At 38.6% G+C, this 20,492-nt stretch overlaps 4 protein-coding genes across 5 annotated transcripts in view; all 4 read right to left on the bottom strand.

Moving 5' to 3' along the window:
* The window catches only part of LOC128874846 (protein phosphatase PP2A 55 kDa regulatory subunit), a 39,513-nt gene extending 27,053 nt beyond the window's left edge, over nucleotides 1-12,460 (bottom strand). Inside the window, exon 1 of the mRNA XM_054119956.1 lies at nucleotides 12,056-12,460. The gene's annotated coding sequence lies outside the window, so the exon portion shown is untranslated. The remainder of the gene's footprint in view (nucleotides 1-12,055) is intronic.
* A 302-nt stretch (nucleotides 12,461-12,762) lies between these two features.
* On the bottom strand, nucleotides 12,763-18,405 carry LOC128874841 (TATA box-binding protein-associated factor RNA polymerase I subunit B). 2 transcript variants are annotated; one of them, XM_054119946.1, is made up of 10 exons: nucleotides 17,962-18,405; nucleotides 17,810-17,900; nucleotides 17,525-17,729; nucleotides 17,317-17,458; nucleotides 17,105-17,241; nucleotides 16,811-17,026; nucleotides 16,504-16,733; nucleotides 16,241-16,430; nucleotides 14,329-14,769; nucleotides 12,763-14,254 (listed from the first exon to the last, which is right to left on the bottom strand). In XM_054119946.1, the coding sequence occupies exons 1-10, from the start codon at nucleotides 18,046-18,048 to the stop codon at nucleotides 13,090-13,092; spliced, it is 2,904 nt and encodes a 967-aa protein (XP_053975921.1). In that variant the 5' UTR covers nucleotides 18,049-18,405; the 3' UTR covers nucleotides 12,763-13,089. The 2 variants fall into 2 exon arrangements, with proteins under 2 accessions (XP_053975921.1, XP_053975920.1); XM_054119945.1 differs by having other exon boundaries at nucleotides 12,779-14,254; nucleotides 16,241-16,433.
* Nucleotides 14,776-16,221, bottom strand: LOC128874861 (isoaspartyl peptidase/L-asparaginase-like). Its single transcript, XM_054119979.1, has 3 exons — nucleotides 15,780-16,221; nucleotides 15,403-15,699; nucleotides 14,776-15,330 (listed from the first exon to the last, which is right to left on the bottom strand). Exons 1-3 carry the CDS (start codon nucleotides 16,102-16,104, stop codon nucleotides 14,822-14,824), a joined length of 1,131 nt encoding a protein of 376 aa, XP_053975954.1. The 5' UTR covers nucleotides 16,105-16,221; the 3' UTR covers nucleotides 14,776-14,821.
* Nucleotides 18,406-18,551: 146 nt separating the features above from the next.
* LOC128874845 (splicing factor 3A subunit 3) lies at nucleotides 18,552-20,355 on the bottom strand. Its single transcript, XM_054119953.1, has 2 exons — nucleotides 20,029-20,355; nucleotides 18,552-19,949 (listed from the first exon to the last, which is right to left on the bottom strand). Exons 1-2 carry the CDS (start codon nucleotides 20,239-20,241, stop codon nucleotides 18,657-18,659), a joined length of 1,506 nt encoding a protein of 501 aa, XP_053975928.1. The 5' UTR covers nucleotides 20,242-20,355; the 3' UTR covers nucleotides 18,552-18,656.
* Nucleotides 20,356-20,492: the final 137 nt, after the last annotated feature.

Consider the following 20,492-nt stretch of genomic DNA (forward strand, 5'->3'; position numbering starts at 1 on the left):
ACGTCGGTAGGTTTAGCGTTAACATCCGAGTCGGGTCTTTCCTCCCTAAACTGTTCGATGTTCCCGGTGGACGAGCAAGGGGTCCTTGATTCCAATTACCGCGTACAAATTCCGATTGTGTCACTTCTAAATTCTACATATAGAGTCGGCCTCGCGATCGTTCCTCGAAGACATCATTAATCGTAACCCTACAATCATAGCACGTGCTGGCGATTGGCAATTGCGATCGCAGGAAACGGCGTACCGATCGGTATCAGGCATCATCCGCGTCCTCGCGCATCGATACGCGTTTACCTTACGCTTAAGGCCACGTGTTTTCAATTTCGAGCTTTGATAATCTAAACACGGATCCCGGCGTAGTTTCATTGCACGCGTACACACGTCCGCCGCTGATTGCGCAACGAGGGTGCAAATAAACGGCTCTGTCCGTGGTAAATACGGGCGAAACGAGTCCTCGTTTCTGATAACACGTTACAAGCTGTTTCGTAATAACGTAACGTAGACGTTTTCTTTTTTGTAACTAGCGATCCTTCACGAATAAACATTGTAGGATTTAGTCGCGCGTTACTTCGCGTTCTGGTTGAAAACTTCACTAACTTCGTTCTTCCATTCACCCATACACACAGACAACGCACACTCTTATCGTTAATTCCCAAACTGGCATCTACGAGTGACAAGGATTTTCACCGAGAAATAAATAAATTAATTCCGAAAGTGAAGTGTCGAAGAAAATTAATTTGGATAGGATTGGTAAATTCTAACGAGGTCGCAAAAATAAGTACTACGACAGACGTTCGATTACGTCATTTCTAATTACGTAGAAACAAAATTTTAGCATCGTAGGAATTTTCACGATCATTAGTCTGGCAATCGCTCCCTTAATATAACATTCCCGCGGTCCGAATAGTGCCGCGATAAAGACTAAGAACCGAACAATAGGGCTGCTTTCACCACCTTAGAATTCAAGTTTATAAAGCATAATTAATTCACTCGAAAGTTCGACGAAAAAACGTGAACTGAATTCGCGCCTAATTTACCCGATTAGCTTAATTTCTCGCGGTAGGTTCCGTCCAACCAGGATCGTAAACAAGCAGGTTCGTTCAACATGAAAAAAAAAAAAAATACAAAAGCCGATGGCACAAAGCGACGTTCCGTGGAAGTTGGTCGAAAACTAGGGGAGCGCGATGAACACGTGCGTTGGACCTAGGTGCAACGACGGCGCGGAGAAGGAAAAAGGACGTCGTCGTTCGCGCTCTTGTTACATTTTACAAACGAAAGCTTTTACCCTTAATACTTTGCTTCTCGTTCTTCTACTCCCAATCTCTTTTCCTTTTTTCGATCTGCTTCTCATCCTACGAGCAGCGCGTAATCGTCTGCGTCTTTCATTTGCGCGATTCCTCCCCTGTTTCACCCTGTTGCAAATTAGATGAAAAGAGATCTCGAAGAACTGTCCGTAATTGTTATTTCTTTCACGATCCGATGGCATGAATCGTAATTTGTGTTTTCTAAAAAGAATGACACACGATTCACAGATTTCTCTGTTCTTTCTTATGCGCATATTTGGACAGATCCGCGGTATCTCGGAGACCGATTATGAATTATGAACGTTTTCGAAATGTTTTGCATACGAAGGTTAACGTTTAAATTCAAATATAAGATTCACGTTCCGAAACTCTTCTATTTTCAAGAGACGCACGCATGGAACGGCAGTACGAGTCCCATTGCACGGTTTCGAATAGTCGAAATCTGAGTGTTGTTATTCTGCGACGTTATTTTTTATATTCTTCCGTGGCATTTATTCTGATAACGCGACAAAAAAGATTTGGAAAACGTAGCGTCATGATTGAAAATATTTCTTAGACTTGAATGTAGCACAGTGGCATCCCTTGTCCCAGTTTCCCAGGGGCTTATTTTAAAACAATAAATAATGGTGACGGTAATTCGCTATCGACTGTTACTATCGGTTGTATCGTAAAACTGTGAATTGTAGAGGACACGGATTGGACAACGGATTCTGCCCATTTTTCGCATCCTCGAGATATCCCCGAGGTTCCAACTGAAACCCACTCCCACCGATATTTACAACGAAAATACCATTTTTTCTCGTAATTCTCGAAGAATCTTTCCTCGTCAATGTCTCTCAGATGTATCTTATAGTTGCAGACGTTGTACATGCTTTATGATATCTCATCAAAATCACGCATGCAGCGCACGAACCCTTGAATTAAGATACAAGGAATAACGTCGCGAAATCAGAATATTCAGATTTCGACTATTCCAAAACGTCCAACAAGACGACAGTTTCGCAGGTTTCGTCGTAAATTTGAATTGATATAGTAACCTTTCTGCCCAAGATACTTTAAGAACACAGTCGCCAACGCATAATCAGTTCTTGTCCCCTGCTAACGTCCGACTCGCTCTTCCAAACTTTTTTTTATCAGCGTTCTAGAATAAACTAGTCTACCCGCACAAATTTAATTATCGTGTGAGTCACGCGTACCACTTCCGAAATTGATCACGACGGTTACGTCCACGTAACATTCTCGCTCGTTTCAAAACGGATCGAAGAGCCTTGAGCGGTGAAAAATGAGGACCAACATGGCGGACGAAACAGGGGTTTCGCCATTCTTCGCGTACGAATTCATTTTTCTTGCGTTTTATTCGAATCATAAACGTTTAAGCTCGTAAATTCGCGATTGCCTTGGTTTTAAAATAATTTCTACAAGTAAACGAAGACGACCGCGATCACGCATTGACGTTCGATTATTTCTTATCGCAATCAATCTGTTTTCCCTTTTTTTTAAGCAACGCATTTACTCTCTTTATGCCTTCTTCTCTCAAACGGAGAGTCCTTGGCTTCAAACGACCATGGTCAAAGCAAAGAGAACAAATCTTTGATATTTGCGTGCCTCGAGTCGAGACACGATTGAGTTACATTCGTCGTTATGCTTAATGCCTGAGCGTTACTGGTATCAAACCAATTGAAACTTTTTTTACGGCTCTGTTTCTATCTATCCTTATCCTTAGAAGCGAATCGAAACCAACTATTTGAGAAACTATTAAGCTACGCTTCGATGGGCCCCAATCGTTTCATTTTGGTACCTATACGAGGGGAATTTTACAGATCATCGAACGGATGAACGAAATTAGTCGCGAAAGGCGTACTTCGACTGGACGATATCCTGCGTTTAACGCTTGCTGTTATAAGTAGGGGCAAGCACGCGATTACAGAGTTCAGTGGACGTTCGCGCAAACCAGCTAAAGCAGCTCCAAAATGAGACAAAGTAAAAGTTGGCAGGATTGTTAAACCGAGTTACAGTCCAACACGATTTGGCCAAGAGGGACTAGGAGACCAGACTGCTCTATACCTAATAATTAGACTGCGGATTGTACGCATTTATAATACAAGTTAATACGACAAATGCACAAGTAAAAGGTATGTGCACTCGTGCAAAACGAAATATTAAATAATTACATTAACTAGTAGAGTGTGCTTTTCATATTACTACACGTTATAAATGCATAAAATCGTTTACTAATAACTAGATCGCGGATCTTTATGCATTTATAGGAAATTTGAATGTGCAAGAAACTACAAAATGCAAGCAATATGCAAGACTATAAAAAAGATTGAAAGTAAAGTTCATGTTATAATATTTGCAGAATAAAATAAATTCCTATTTAGGTTGAATTTTTATAGGCACGTTCCCGAACATTTTATTTTGCATAAAGATCCGCAGTCTACTAATAACGAATGAAATTTCAACACCGAACGAGGCGAAACAATCAGGATTTCTTTTCGTGTCGCGGAGATAAGAACGTCGAGGTTCTTGTACCTTCTTCCCGATTTACGAGAGCACCTCTAACAAAGCCACGACAAATTTCATTACCGATGGATTTCCACGTTAGCGATCGTATACCCGATATTCCTTTCACGGTAGACCTAACGCGGTGTTCCTCCTTCCTCCTGTTGTCTGGTGGAAATGGATCGAAGGTCCTTGGCGCCGACGGTCGCTGCCACGGCGAACCATGGAGGAAAAATATCGTGAAAATTTCGCGCGTCTCGGAGTTCCGACGACCCGTAAATTCGTTTCATTGTGACGGCCCTTATCGCGAAAATTATGCCCGCGGCTCACGCATTGTTCGGTCCCCCCTCCGGTCCTTCGCACTTCATTTTCTTCATTTTCGCCGCGATAATTACTATCTCGCCACCTGGATCGAAAGCATTTTCGACACCGTACCCTTTCAGCCGACACTTCGATTCTTCGCACGTTAATTCTGGACGTTCCCTGATAACGCTGTCGCCGAAATTTTCGCGTATCAACAAGCGTAAAGTAGGACGACTCTATTCTCGAATGGTTAAACGCTTTATTTTTATATGTATATATTTTTCAATATAAAACCATATAAACCGAACAATACAAGCGATAAACTAAATATAAGTATAAATATTCCATAAATACCTAGCAGCTTTATAGGTTCAGCCACTTATCGATTGGTCTGTGGTGCGGGGTTACTCAGGCAAAACTACGGAAAAGAAACATGGAAAATAGCTGACGAGTGCGAGGGTTTGGTTTCAGAAATGACAAAATACAAATTGTCACTTATCGATTGGTCAAAGTATCGCGGAAACGAGTTCCCGCGCTTCCGGTTGCCAGGAAGCGGCAAACTTTGAAAATAGAAGAGAACGATTCGAGAATTCAAAGAGAGAAGACGTTTCGTTACAAGTCTCCGAGATTATCGTTATATTATCGTTATATTGTTTAAAAGTTATCGTTCGTTAATAAACTTTATATTTAAATAAAATGAATTCTCGTGCTTCAACCCCCCGGCGCAACACTATTAATTAATTTATGAACGTCTAAATAACCGAGAAAAAATCATGTTCGTTCGATAAAATGTGGAATAAGCAGGTTTCGAAGTCTAAGACTATACCGATTATCGACATACGGTGTTTGCCGCGGTAGGGTGCACGTGTCGCAGACGTCACGTATCCACGTGTCAGCTAAGAGGTGCATTAGAGTAAAGCGTACTCGAGAGCCGAAGAAGAGGTTGCCCAAAAATAGAGAACGCTCGTTTATTTCGGTCGGTGTTGTTTCAAGGTGAAAGGCCGGCTGTACATGTTCCTTGCCCTCTTTCTTCGAGTACATGCACTTCCAGCTCGCCTTGCCTCGCCCTCGATTCTTGTACATTTGTCAATCGTCCAGCGAATAAAAAGACTTTATTCCCTCGAACAGGTATTAAGTTGGCCAAAAAGTTCAGTTTGTTTGTCGTGATGGTTGTCTCCCTGCAGTTGAGACGATTACTAACTCGATAAGGACTTTTACAGCAACGAGGAATCGTGAATTTGCCCAAGACGAGGAAAAATCGAAAAACAAAACGAACAATATGTTGCAGAGTGAATATATTTCTTCGTCTAAGAAAAATCCCTGTTTATCTGTGTGTTAAAATTTCAACGAATTTTTGGGCCAACCCAATTAGATTTTATTCAACCTAATCAATTTGCATTAGGTTGTCCCAAAAGTTTCTTTCGTAATTCGCACTCAATTATTTTGTGTGACGGTGTTTATATAAATAGACAATCTAATTTCTTAGATGTTGATGTTGTAACAGTAACGGAGCAAAATGAATCGTACACGATTCAATAATGTAACATTAGACATAAAATATTGCGTATGTATTACTTATTAACTCGTTCATCGCCACGTCACCCATATATGGGTGACAGTGCTTTTCACTGAATAACTACGAAAATTAATTCTGGAGGTTAAGTGTCACAGAAAATGAATTTAAATGAAAAACTTGAACTTTGATGAAGTTACAAAACTACACAGTTTTCAATAGTCTGTAAACAAAATTTAATCACAGTACAAATTTTCAAGAGTATCAGTCTGGCAATGAACGTGTTGATAAAACGAAAGAAACTTTTGGGACAACCAAATATATCATCGATTCTTTTGATTTCTAATTCTTTGTATTCCATTGTATTTTAAGGGTGCCTTAAGGGTAAACACGTAGCGATTTCTTCGACTGCCGGGTCGCGTCGGTGAAATCTTAGGAAGTTACTTTCATCGTCGGACAACTTTTCCCATTTTCCATCCAAGATTCGAACGTTGCGTCGCGTTTGATCGGCGAGTTGTGCAAAGCAGATTCAGCACCGCATACCTACACGCGCTATTTCCTTTCCATTGGGGAAGGTAAATAGCGCGATAGCGTACTCGATATCACCCCTTGAAATACAACCAGCGATACGGAAAACGACGAAACGTGCTGGGCTAACAACTTTGTGCAGTTGCGGACTGGGTAACCGCACGCGCGCTCCTCGACGAGTGATTCTACGATTCAAGCTAAATTTTTCTATGAATTTTTCTACGAATTTCTTTCATTGGAAAAAAATATTGGATTTGCTTTCGGTTTTAATATAAATTTACTCTCGTTTAACCCTTTGAGCGCCAGAGGAAATTTTCATACATATCCGAGAAATGCCAGACAATTTTAAGCAAAGATGCACGATTGTACAGAAATATGTATATTTCGGTCAATTTTATTTGAAGGTTCATGAAATTTCGTACGCAATACTAAAAACATGCTAGACTTCTTTTAGAGGTTTAACGAAAAATAAATTTCTATAATGAAAATATGTTTAGGAAAACTTGAACTTGAATTTTGTTTGTAAATAAACATAATTTATTGTCTGTTAAAATGAATCTTCGATTGAAAATTGATTTTTTAACGAGTTATAGAACTTACAGCTTCGAGTAACGATATATCGCTCCTTGGTACTCAAAGGGTTAAAGTACTATAGTATTTAACCCTTTCGAACCTAGTGATCCCTTCTTATCTGGCTAAGGCCTTTGATTTATAGCCAAGCCTAGTCTAATGCACCTAATTTCTAAAAGAAAAACTAATAGAATTCGAGTAGAATGCAGTCGAGTCGAAGGGGTGAAATGATCTCTTTATATGATCCAGAAGTGATAAACCTAGTCACAGAGAACTACCGCTTCGTCCGTTTTCGAGAGGTCAACGAGACGATTAGGTACGCTTGTTTCACAGCGGAAAGTAAACGTCGCGCAGGTGCGATAAATAGCAAATGGATGCGAATTGATGTCGCGGCTCGTAATAGGTAGACAAACTGACCAACTCTAGACGCTGCTCTCTCTTTCAGTCTTGTAACAAGAAACGTGTAAAAGTGGCAAATAAGAAGGATTACCGCGATGCTTCACCCTGCAGAAGGGAAAACCTTTATCTGCGTCGACTCGGTTCGAGTTCCATTAACATTGTAATCCGTTAATGGCGCCTGAGAGCATCGTATAAATTTGCGATAGTTCAAAGGTGCGGGGCTGCAGGGAATTCAATTACACCCGTACGAACTTTGTACGAGTGAATTTTACCGCGAAGTGACGAATCTTTTCTATCTGCGAATCGATTAAAAATCCTTCCATGGTTAGGTGGGAAAATAGTGGACAAATCTCGTTGCGATAATAACACGAATAAATCTGTTGAGGAGAAAGGAAGCTCGACTTGTAATTGTCGACGAAATTTTGCCTGACACTGCTGCAATGCTATTCGTGGCACGGTAGAAAAGATCGAAAAAACCGTAACCCGAAAAAGTTTCTGACCGAGACTTGGCTGGCTGCCATTTCTTCGTACATACGTCTGGCGCATCGGCGCGATGCCTAGTCGGAGAAGTTCAAACACCGTTTATCAAGTCGCTTGGTCGTGAAAATTCGAATATCGTTAAAATTCTCGAGGTACACACCGACCAGTTAAGCCAATATCGTCGCCGAAGCGGCGCCAGCTATCCGCGAAGGATCCACTTAAGCGTTCGAACCTCCTTCGGCGGTCTGGAGGTTCCCAGTCGATTAAAATGCGCTTTCCGGCGCAGCATTTGCCCGAGACGACAGAGAAATTGAAAAGCCTCGAGCCGAATTGTCTTTGCAGCCAAGATCCTGGCTCCTGAGCGACGCTAAAATCCATGAAACTAACAAACGCTTGGTCCTCTTCTTCGCAGAGGACTCCATAGCTTTACAGATATTTACACGCAAACCTTATCTACAGGGTGTCCCAAAACTCGGGGAGGAGCCGGAATTGGGGGGTAGCTGAGACGATTCTGAACAACAATTTCCTTTGCAAAAATGTCGGATGGGGCTTCGTTAAGGAGATATTAACGGAAAACACTGACCAATCAGAGCGCGAGGAGGCCGCGCTCCCCGACCAATCAGAGCGCGCGGATACCGTAGGAGCGGCCGCGGTAGCGAAGGCTACGTCAAAGCGGCCGCGTCAATGGCCTTCGATGCACGTCGCGAGTCGCTTGTTCGCGTACAAGCGCGGCCGCGTAGCACGTAGCCTTCGCTACCGCGGCCGCTCGTACGGTTTACGCGCGCTCTGATTGGTCGGGGTTTTCGCTTAATATCTCCTTAACGAAGCCCCATCCGACATTTTTGCAAAGGAAATTGTTGTTCAGAATCGTCTCAGCTACCCCCCATTTCCGGCTCCTCCCCGAGTTTTGGGACACCCTGTATATCCATTCGTTGATTTTCTTCTTGAGCTAACATCTCGACTTAACTCGTATTAATTCAACGTTCACGCGGTAAAACTTTCGTTATTGCAGAAAATTTAAGTGACGCATAATTTACTATAGATTGAACCGTTTAATCGAGTGACGCGGAGAGATCTAATCCGCCCGAGTCGCGATCGCAGTTTTCGCTGGTGACGAGGATTCATGGAAACCTTGGCTTTTCGCCGTCGTTTAAAATATTTATTTAGGCGTGTCTGCTTTGCCAATTAGGACGTTAAACGGTCGGCAATCAACCACGCGGTAGGAGTTCCGCGCGTGGCGCGTAGTTTCACCTACTTGTTCGGTTCAAGATCACGTACGATCGACCCGAGTCGACGGTATATCGAACGCAACCGATGTTTCTAACCACCGAGCATTTATTATTAATCCCCGTAACGTTATCGGCCTTATTTTAGGTCGCCTCGATAAATGTATTCTATAAATTGTTAAAACATCAATTTTAAAGGTAACGGGCAGGGAGCTCGACTGTGTTATCCTATAATTTATGAAACGCTTCCTTGCATACGTTTTAAAGGGGTAACTCTCGAATTTGAACGTTCACAGAGCCTTGCATGCCTCGAAGTAACTGAAAACAAATTCCCTAAAAATTCCAGCTCTCTATCTCCATCCTTACTACCTCCGCGCAAGGACAGAAAACTGTTTGCATTCAAATTTTTATATTTTCGAGAACGAAGTAACTGAAATAGAAGAATTTGACCTTTGCGCGGATAGAATTGAAATCTATAGGGAATCTCTTTTCAATTATTTCGAAACATTTAAGACCATGGAAGGATTAAAATTCGAAAGTCACCGTTTTAAGGACTTTTAAGGACTCTATAATATTCTTTCCTCGACGATTTATCATCGAATGCGTAGCACAGCGGAAAATCATCGTTTTATTGTTTCTCATAAGTTAATTACCAGTTATTGCCAATTCAGCTCGTCCTAATGACGCAGAACGTTTTCAGCGAGCGAACGAGAGTGCCGTAACTGGAATGGATTATTCGCCCGAGCAGTTACTCCAAGTATCGCGTAGCGTTAACCGGTACAATCCACCGATAACTGCTACCAATTAACCGCCACCCCTGCAATAAGATTTACGTCTGTCGCGAAAGACGTCGAACGAAACGGGAGACCGTCGGCAATCCAATTTATAGCTGAACGGATTTGAATTGTTTATTTCCCATACGCGCGAAAACGGTCGCGAGACTAAATATGAAACAAGCAACTACCAGTCCAGACACGCCGTACACTCTCCAATGTCGAACACGTTAACAATGTGTAATCGATGATACGCGTTCATCGGGATGCGTGCTCGTTCCTCGAGTACGTTCTCGAAAGAAGGAAACGATTCGTCGAATCATTTTTTAACGGTTCATTTACGCGCGGAACGGCTTATTCCTTTCCACTTTTCGAATAGTATTAATTAATCGACTGCTTGCTTTATAGCAGATTTGTTGATGTATGTATAGATGCATTCTAACGATCATCGGGTTGAGCATTTGGATTAGAGTTGTAGATAATTGAATATAGAGGCACAGAAATAAATAATAGTCTAATATGGTAAAAACAAAACAAAGCTTGATAAATTCATAATATGTTCAAAGTCTGCCGTATTAACCCATTAGAGATACTTTAAACAGAAACAGTTTAAAAAGGAAAACTCGATACCTATTATAGGCTGCATGAAGCCATTGAAATTAAAGATAAAGTACCCCGCGCGTCCGGCTAGCGAATCGACCGGTTGTCACACCCAGAAAAAAAAAATGTGACTGAAAGACCGACGGGGAAATGATTTTATTCGACGTCCGCGGACATCCGAGATCCGTCAAGTGCGTTCTACGCGAACCAATATCAAAGATCTACTAATCTCGAAAAAGTCGTATTGCAAGATTCATCGCTGACGATGCAAAATACTTGTAATCGTCCTCGATTCAGATGAATCACTCCCCTATCTCGCTAAAATCTTAGAATGGCAAAAAAAAAAAAATGATAAGAATCTAACCAATGATCGTTTCTTAACCTAGTTGCTTAGAAGCGGTTCCGTTCTTTTCGATCGTCACCGCGAAAACGAATATACGTCACACAGTACTTTTCCTTACAGCAACAACTATTTACACAACTTTAATAATATCTAACCTATAATAAAGTTACAATGCACGCTCTATCGCTCTTACGAGGAAACAAACATCGAGAAAAGAATCAAGAAGTCGAACTTCGCTGGGTAATCGTCCAACTTCCTTATATTGTTGGCAACGGTTCAAAGCTAGCATAAAAATAATTCAAATCTCCAGTTAAAGACTGACAACACCGAGAAACGAAAAAGGAAGAACGAGATTCGTGGGAGTACCACTGAAATCAAAGCCAACGAAACAAACGATTGGCTATTAATCTCGTTGTTTGTCTTCCGTTCGTTACACGAAATTTGTATTTAAATGAGAACTTCGTCCATCTATCGCTAACGATGGTTACGAGAGTTTCCATAGATCGATACCCGGACAAATGAAAATCGATCACATTGCACATCGTGACAATTAGTATGCCATGATTCACAAACTTAGTACGTAGAAGGGTTTATTTCTCAGTACGACATAATATCTCGTTACAAGCCTCATTGTAACCTGCTAAACAATTAACCCATCCCATAAGCAACAAAGTTTCGTCAGACTTCTAGCTCTTTCTAAGTCTTCCATTCTCATTACGCGAGAAAGGAACAATGACCCCAAACGATCGGTGGAAAAATCAAATTTAATGAAGTTTAAATTGATATTTCGTTAAGTGAAATCTATGAAGTATTTCACGAGTCTTTCGCGAAATATAATTTGAAAAATATTCACGGGATGATCCAATGCATTAAGAAAGATCGATATACGTATAGAACACGTTGCGATGTACGAAATTAATGTAGAATTTATTTCGAGATGGCATCGGAAATTACGCGCACATAGAACGTTCCGTGACGCCTGCAGGCGAATTTTCATAAAATCGTAGCCAAAATTACCCTGTATCGATACATATTTTCAATTCTTAAGAAAATTCTGGCACGAAGAAGAGAATTATCATTTTTATCGTCGAATATTGAATCTGTAGCTTTAATTAAAATGCGAATTACAAAAAGTATTAAATATTCGACACAAAGTAGATATTAGGTAGAATTAAACAAAAAGACGAGTGTCACGTATGATGATGGCTAACATCACAGATAAAATCGCAGGTAATTGTGACAGAAATTTACTTACAATTAATAAGGCTCAAGCTTTAATTTAAGAAAAAAGAACAGTAGATGAATGTTGACTGTCTGCGACACCCTTAATACTGCCCTTCTAAATAGATGCAAGTGGTGCATCCTTAAAGTGGAAGCATTTTTGGTGGGTCGATCTGGCCACTATTTTCTGAAAATTCTCCCTGGACGCTACATTGAAAAACTTCGGGACGAGATTCACTTTCATCTCGATACAATTTTACGATCGGATATTAACGAATTTGAAGAACACTTACGGTGAACAGGAAGTTGCAACGGCGAAGCGATAAGGTGGCTCGGTGAACGACACCAGGACACGGCGGAGCAGGTGTGATGTCGAGTGGAAAGCGCGAGACTAATAACGGTGTGCACTTTCGATGAACGTGACGGGCAATGCCACGAGTAACAACGACGACCCAAGCACTCTGTAGCACGAGGAGTCTTCTCCCGGCATACGCAACCACGCACGCACGCACGAAATATCCCCGTGCAGGTTCTCAAGAAATGATCGCGAACGCACACGCGGCCAGCGTGTACACACCGCCGCCTGATCGTTCACACACCACGTATCGTGGTAGCAAGCTTGGGACGATGACAGCCATCCGAGACCGTCTTACGCCAACTGATGTTTACTACTGATGAAACGCTCCGTCGTCCCTCGACTCGAAGCCTCGGAACGAGGAACACACCGGGAACCGTCGACAGTGTCTCGACAAGTGCAACAGTTGCTTGACCGGGGCGCCCCACCATGTCGACCCGCGTTATTAACGTTACCTTTCGCGATTCTTGTCCCCGCGCGGTCGATAAACAAATTTCAACATCGACGTTCGTAATTGATAATAGCACACCAAACCTACCATGCATTGTTCAATTTAGTTTTACGTAAAATATTTTTGCATTTCATTGGAAATGTGTCTTTGAGATTAGTCTTTGTTCCATCACGTTAAAAATAGTTAGAAATCAACGGCGACAGGTTTAGTGTTCGATAATAGAGATTTATATATATGATCAATTCAAGGATATACTATATTTTTTAGCGTTTCAAATTTAACCGTGCTTACACTCGCAGAAGCGTACTTCGAGAAATTAAAATATACACATATATCTTTGTCTTTCTTTCATCAGAAGCATACATGTATATCTCGATTCTACAACTGAATAAAACCTTATTCTTTTGTAGGAGTGATGAAGTTTTTATTATTAGTATCAAAATTTTATGTCGTTATGGCTTAATTTTTCATCGAATAATGACAAACCACATACTAATTTAATAAATTTATTATTTATTTTTTCACCACCTGCTTAAAATTAAATTTATTTGATTTTTCGACATCGGATCTGTGCTACTGCAATTGATATCCTCGGAAGTAGACTTTAAAATATTCGCGTGATAAGTTTCTATCAGACACACTTCTTCGTATAAGTCTTCCGTGGACATTTCCACGGCAAGTGCGCACTCGTTTAACAACCAACGAAAATTTCGTGGTAGCGATCTTTCAAATACCGCGAAATTCTTTGGTTTCACACGACTAAAGATGCAATGATACATCCAATAATGTTTGAAGGGTCTAAAGAATTGGTATTTGTTATTAGCTATGTCTTTCTCCAAATTAGTTTCTAACATGGAATTGTCGTCGCTATTGCGAAATAACGAAATTTCGCTCAAATTGAAATAGTCGTTCAAATTTGGAAAGGCAGTATCTATATCGTCAATTGTTATATTATTAATATCTATACCATCGCACAAGGGTAGTTCTTCTTCCATAATTTTGTCGATATCGTTATGCATCTTTTCTGTCAAATTTATTTGTGTACTCGTCTGAAAAGCTAAATCCGTTTCGGAAAGGGAATCTTCGTTATTTTCTTCAACGTTTATAGATACAGCACTTCCTTTAATGAACTGACCCTTTGCGTTTCGCGCAAATTGAAGCTTGTGTTTTTTAAAACGCATTCTCTTGCTGATATCCGACTCGTTAATAGATTCTTTTTCTGCGACTGATAAATGTAAATTGTATTTTTCACACAATTTCTTTCCCAGTAGTATACTTTCTCTATTGGTAAGGTTGATATCTTCCTTCTCATCTTCGCTATCGCTATCGCTATCATTAGGAATTGCTAATCTACCATTCGGCAAAGTTTCAGAGAAACCAAAGTCACTTCCTAGGTCAATATTTCTGAAATTCTTTGCTGAACTTCGAACCTTCTCGTAATACTGTTCTTTGGTAACGTTGAATTTTATTCTACACGGTATTTTTCTATGCAAGTAGTCGTTTAGATTTTCACTTCCTTCCGTGTGTTGGGTATTAGAATCATCCTGCACATCTACGAGCTGCTTTAATTCCTCTATACTTGGCATTCTGGGTTGCTCGAAGGGAGGTACAACTTTTTCAAGAAAATGTAAACTTGAATCAATTATCTCTAAATTAATATCACACTCCATAGCTAATTCTATAAGACTACAAATGAAAGAAACAGAGTTAAATTCAACTTATCATATTTAAATGAAAAGAATATCCTTACAAATACTTACGAATCAGGTTTAGTCATGTACCCAACTTTTGTAAGAAAAAAATCGTTTCTTACGACACTAGGAATGTCATAAAGTGGATGATCCAATAAATGCTGGAGATAGGAATGAAGAGGCGTTAAAGATGGTGGAAATACATCTATTGCCTTTGGTGGAAAATCATTTACATTTAAATTAGAAATGTATGTCGTCATAGCGTTAACGAGTGGTTCCGGTAAAAAATGTTTAGAATTTTTTATGTCTGTTTCCTTCTTGTCCGCTTTAGAAGTTATAGACTCCAAAAATTTAAAGTACAGATCGTCGATTCCGTGTGTATCTGGACCATACTTCATCTTGGTTGGAAAATGCGAATGCGTTAAAATTGTTTTTCTACATTCAATATACTTTTGCCACTCTTGAAAACTGAACAATTTTTCTGTTAACAAGCCCTGTTTAATAGCTACGCTGTAATATAAAGTACTTTATGTAAGTAAAATACTCAACAATTCTTTTTGTGTTATGTCAAAGGATTAGGGTAGCGTAGTATAGATACAATTATAGCGAGACATTCGCATTCGCAATTTTTCGTAGTATGTTTGCCATACAATTCTCTTCTTTCCTCGTGTAATTTTGTTCCAAATGTGATTACATCATTTTCAATTACCGCGTATGGCATTTTATCGGAAGTAAAATGCGTTGCCCAACGACCGTTCGATTGAAGAATTACCCCACCACCAGTTTTCTCAAATTTATTTAACATGCAAGAAAAATGCTTGTATAAGGCTTCTTCCCCTGTAAAATTGTCTTGAACATCTTCCGTGATCGCGCGTGCTAATCCTAATTTCATTATAGACTCTCCGTGCCCTGTTACAGAGCAACCTATATCCTTGGTAGCGTATGTACCACAACCTAACAATGGAGTATCTCCTACTCTTCCTACTAACTTTTTGTTTAAACCGCCTGTCGTGGTTCCTGCAGCAATACTATGACCGTCGTATGCTACACACCCGACAGTACCAAAACTATCTACAAATAATAGCTACATAAATGTACAGAATTTTATTCATTATAAAACTGGTTTCTACTATATTAATTTACTCGTTAACATATCGACACCCAGTACACTTAGATCATCGACATCTGCTTCATATTCTTCTTTTCCTAAATAATAAGCTATACGCGCCATCGGTGATTCCATATTCCCGTCTGATAACCAATTTAAATTCGCATATTTTGCTAAATTCTTAGCGCCTTCGCCCACGAAAATGGAATTTGGAAAGTTGTTTAAGACGTATTTTGCGAGTGTTATAGGATGCTCTATATCTGAAACTGCTGCTACGGATCCGCATTTAAAAGTTAAACCATCCATAATACTTGCATCCATTTGCACTTTTCCTAAACATTTGAATTTATCTTTCCTTGATTTTGTATTATATTTACCACGTACATAAGTACTAATATTATAATAGAAATACCTATTTCATTCAACACAGACCCGTAACTACAATTAAAAAATTCATCGCATTCTAACCACCATAAAGTTCTCTCTACAACGTTTACGGAACTCTCGCCGTCTATTAATTTTTTATATCCATTAATTGCAGCTTTTTTACAACCTGTCATTTTTTCCGTATCTATAGAATCGTTAAAATTCCCTGCGCCTCCATGGACAATTATACAGGGGAAGTTATTTTCGTAACATTTGCATTCTCCTGCTCCTATCCTTTTATGTAGGTTATTTAATATATTATCATACGAATTATTTTTTTGCCGAGAAGAACAATATTTTTCGTGTTGCATTTTCTTTCAACCAATAGAAAAAATACGCAAATATTTATAATAACTATATAATTCTAAATTTTGAGGTTCAAAACATAAAATGGACTCTGATATACAAATGTAAGATGTAAACAGACATTCATTTTTTTGTATATACCTGTTGATTTTCTCTGCTATCCTGCTAACTTGATATTCAGTTATGTCATCTAAAGCAAGTAAAGTTTTTAGCACTACAATGATAAATGCTATTGCACGACCTTCGTAGTTTGGAATGTACGACTTCTTTCCGTTAAATATCATTTTGGGCGGCGATAAAGCTATCAGTCTTTCCGTGTATAGTTTGATACCTTCTATAAATACATTACTAATGAATATAAATAATCAAATGAAAATTCGAAAGCATGAGTATGTTTTACATACTAGGTAATCCTAATTCTTGGCAATATCGACTAATTAGAGGTAAGAAGTCTGGACAGACTATATCCCATACACCAAGAAGTTTCGCGATACTCGCAATGATTCGTCTCATTCCTTTATGCGTAATTTCAACATTTTGCGATAAGAAATTTCTTTCTCTTTTAGTTAAATTCACTTCTGGCGGTATTAAATGGTCTAACTTATAGTATGATAAATGCCCTTCTCTTCCATATCTACAAAGACATAAATTTATGAATGAATATAAAATTAAATCAGGAATGATCTGATTATACATCCATTTATTACACACCTTAACATGTCTCCTAATTGTATGGGCTGATCATGAATTCTAAGAGCTATATACACAATTGCCCATAACTTCATAGGTGTAATTATATTAGGTCCTATCCTATATTGAGTACTTATGTGGTTTATTCTATAGCTGGCTCTTTTATATCTAGGTATATTTCTTGATAATCTTTTGATTTTTCTTGCTTCTTCTTTAGCATGAGAACTGAATTGCACTCTGCATAAAGAAAACAATATATGAAGTGCTGTAAAATATGCTAACTTTGACAAATAATGACTTTGAAGAAATACTTACTTTCCCTCATTATTTGAGGATTTTATTGAACTGGATTGATTGCTATATGCACTTTGACTAAACAGACTAAGCCCATCACCTTCAGAACTACCTTGAGACTGAAGAAACCTATCATAATCTGCAGTTGCTAAAAGTCTCTGAAAAATGTTATATGTATAAGTCACAAGTCAAATGTTAAAATTCTTTTAATAAACAATGTAGAAGTAAATTACTTTATTTTTACTTAATTCTCGCATAGAGCTACCTCCGCTTTGATAAGCAGATATCATAGAAGTATTTGTACTGCTCCCAATTTTTCTACGCTTTCTGGACCTCCTTTGGGACTGCACTTTACCATAAATAATTTCTGCATCCCTGTCACAAGGAGAAGTTCATCAAATAACACAAAAAGGAGAATATTTTATAACAAGATAACTTTACTTTTTGTTATATCTTCTAGCCAGCTTTGGTACAGATTTTTTTTTCGTTGAAATAAATGCAACTTCTAGCTTTCCCAAATAAGTTGCCCATAATTGTAATACTGTTAACTTTATATCAGATGATACACCTAGTTCTACGAGTTCATTTGTCAATCCAATGAGAACAAAGTTATACAATTCCCACGAAGTCCAGCCAAGCTCATCGCCTGACAACCAAATTTCTTGTCAACAAAGATCACTGACACTGAAAGGACATTAATAATAATATTCAAAAATAGTAATATACCTGATTTGTCTGATCTCAATCGTCTAATTCTGGTTTTCCTCAATCGGGTTGAAGTATCTATTCGTAATTCGAGGACCTCCTCTCTGATATCCTATATACAAGGAATAATATAACAATCGATTTCTTCCTGGATGTAAACAAACATATTTTACCTCGTTTTGCGTTTGGCATGTTTGACAAAAAAAATAGCCAGCCTCTTTATAGAAATCTGTACCATTACAGATTCTGCACTTTTGCATTTTATTTATAAAACGTTAAAATAATGTCGTTCCCTAAAGATCATTACAACTGTATATTCTAACGATTTCAACAAGTTGTAATGTGAGGTTACCGGTACCGTTCATAGAGTAACTAATTGAGCGGTGGCCTTCTGTTTCTGTCTTCATGCTTCACAACTTCATGGCCTCTTTACACGAGAGATATTCATCGTTGTGGACAAACGGTGAACCGCGAACCACAAACAAACTGGATACGAAATTGTTGCATTCTCATTGGTCGAATACGGATATTTAAAGAGTTAGTATTTCTCAAACTGGGATCCGCAATTTTCAAAAGAAAAAAAAATATACCTATTGCGAAATAAAAAAAAAACATTTCTTTATAAAAAGTTAATGTTTCTTCCATAAACTTTTAGCTCGAACATTACTGTTAGTAACTTGTAATATGACTCTTATTTAAAATTAAATTAGTTAAACACAATAATAATTGTTAAACTTGGTAGTTGAAATATTATAAATAAATAAGTTTCACAATGCTTTTATTCGCCATTCAATTATTTGTGAATATACAATATTACCAGTAATATAGTGTAGTATACAAAAATTATGTTTAATGTCAGTCCAATATTTTATAAAAGACCTTGTCTTTTCAAGTCCTCGTATGTTTTACGATTAACTACATTTCCAAGGGAGTCTTCGAATTCTTCTTCTTGCTCTGGTTGCCAACGTTCCGCTTGTTTCTGTGCCTTCAGTTTTTCCCATAAAGCTAGAGCATCTTCTATTTGTGTCACATTAGCAAAATGTGCAGTATTTGGTATACCAAGACATCGCATACCGTGCGCGTGTCTCCATTCCGCAAAATGTCTTTGAAAAGCTTTTGGTCCTTTATATGTAAAGTTCCCACATATTTCACAATTATAATTAATATTCAAGCCATGTAATTTGTACAGCCAATATGGTATAGGTTTCCCATCCCATCCAAGAGGAAGGTTTTTAGGATTGTAGGGAACTTCATTGTCATCTTCTTCTTCAGATTCACTAGCACTAGCCTCTGCATCCGAATCTCCACGTTCACCTTCTGTTCTAGCTTGTTTTCTTTGAACATTTTCTTTTGTGGCCACTCGTTGAGTGGATACCAATTCTGCAAGTCTGTATACTTGAGCTTCTAAACATGCTATATCTCTTTGCTTTTCAGAATTTCTTCCTTTCCCAGATTTCCTATTTCTATTATTTTTTGCTAACAAATTTGGATCCAGAGAAGCTTCTCCTTTTGTACTAAAAAGTCTTTGAGCTCTTTCTTCGAGTGTCCCACCACATTTCAAACCTAAAGCCATTAGAGCTGATTTCAATCTGTCCAATCCAAGAGATGCAAGCTCTTCCCAGGAAGAAAAAGCAGAAAGTTCTAAATGAGCTCCCACATGAGTTAAAGCACTGCCAGTTTCTTTTGGCCATCCAGGAAATGTACTATTCTCCCATTGTGTTTCAAATTCTTTATTTGCTTCTTGAAGTTCTGCATTCAAATCAAGCAAAGGTCTAACTCTACTCAAATAATCATTCAAGTATTCCAATAGAGATTCTACATATCGTTGATATTCAGCATTTTTTCTTTCCCTTGGAATATCAAATAAATGATCAAAAGTTGATAAATACATGATGTAATCGATTTTTTCTATTCCCTTAAGGTTAATATATTTTTCGTAACATTCGTGGAGGTCAAGGTACTTTCCATAACCTTCTTCATCCGTAAATTCAACAAGATTTGAAAAGTCTTCGGTAGGGTTCTCTCGCATTTTGGCCAATTCTTCAAATTCTACAGACATTGGAATACTTATCTCGTTGGGATGTCGGCGGTAAAACTCTTTTATGGACTTCAATCGAGAGTAAAACTCGGAAAATTCATTTGGCCCAGAGAGTGCTTGCACCTAAACAAAAAAAATTCAAAATTCTTTTAGCAGAACATATAACGAAAGTAAAAGTAGCACAGAAAATCTATCGACGTACTTCCTCCTTCCTTTGTCCATCTTTATCCTCGTACAAATCCTGCAAATGTAAAGTACTGTCCATGTACTCATCAAGTAGCATCTTTAATCGATGCTCGGAATTTATACTTTCTCTGTGACCTGGTTTTTTATAAAGCATTTCCTTGACCATTGCATCCATCAATCTTTCTCTCTCTTCATGATAGCGTCGTTGTTGCTCTAATATTGTTTCCATTTTCCTGATTTGTATGGAAACAACAACACCACATACGAATAATTGACATTTACAGAAAGGTTATAAAGGAATATGTTTCAACGTAGAAACGAACTTCATAAAGATGTTCGACCCGTTTTATAAATACCGCCATCTTACGACAATTGCAAGAAGAAATATATTTTGCTGGAAATTTAACAGTCATGTTGGAATTGAAATTGACCCGCAGAATATTAAATCTTGAAATTCAATAGCGCGATTTACATTAAAAC

The sequence above is a fragment of the Hylaeus volcanicus genome, chromosome 4, assembly GCF_026283585.1.
Source record: "Hylaeus volcanicus isolate JK05 chromosome 4, UHH_iyHylVolc1.0_haploid, whole genome shotgun sequence".
Taxonomy (NCBI): Eukaryota; Metazoa; Arthropoda; class Insecta; order Hymenoptera; family Colletidae; genus Hylaeus; species Hylaeus volcanicus.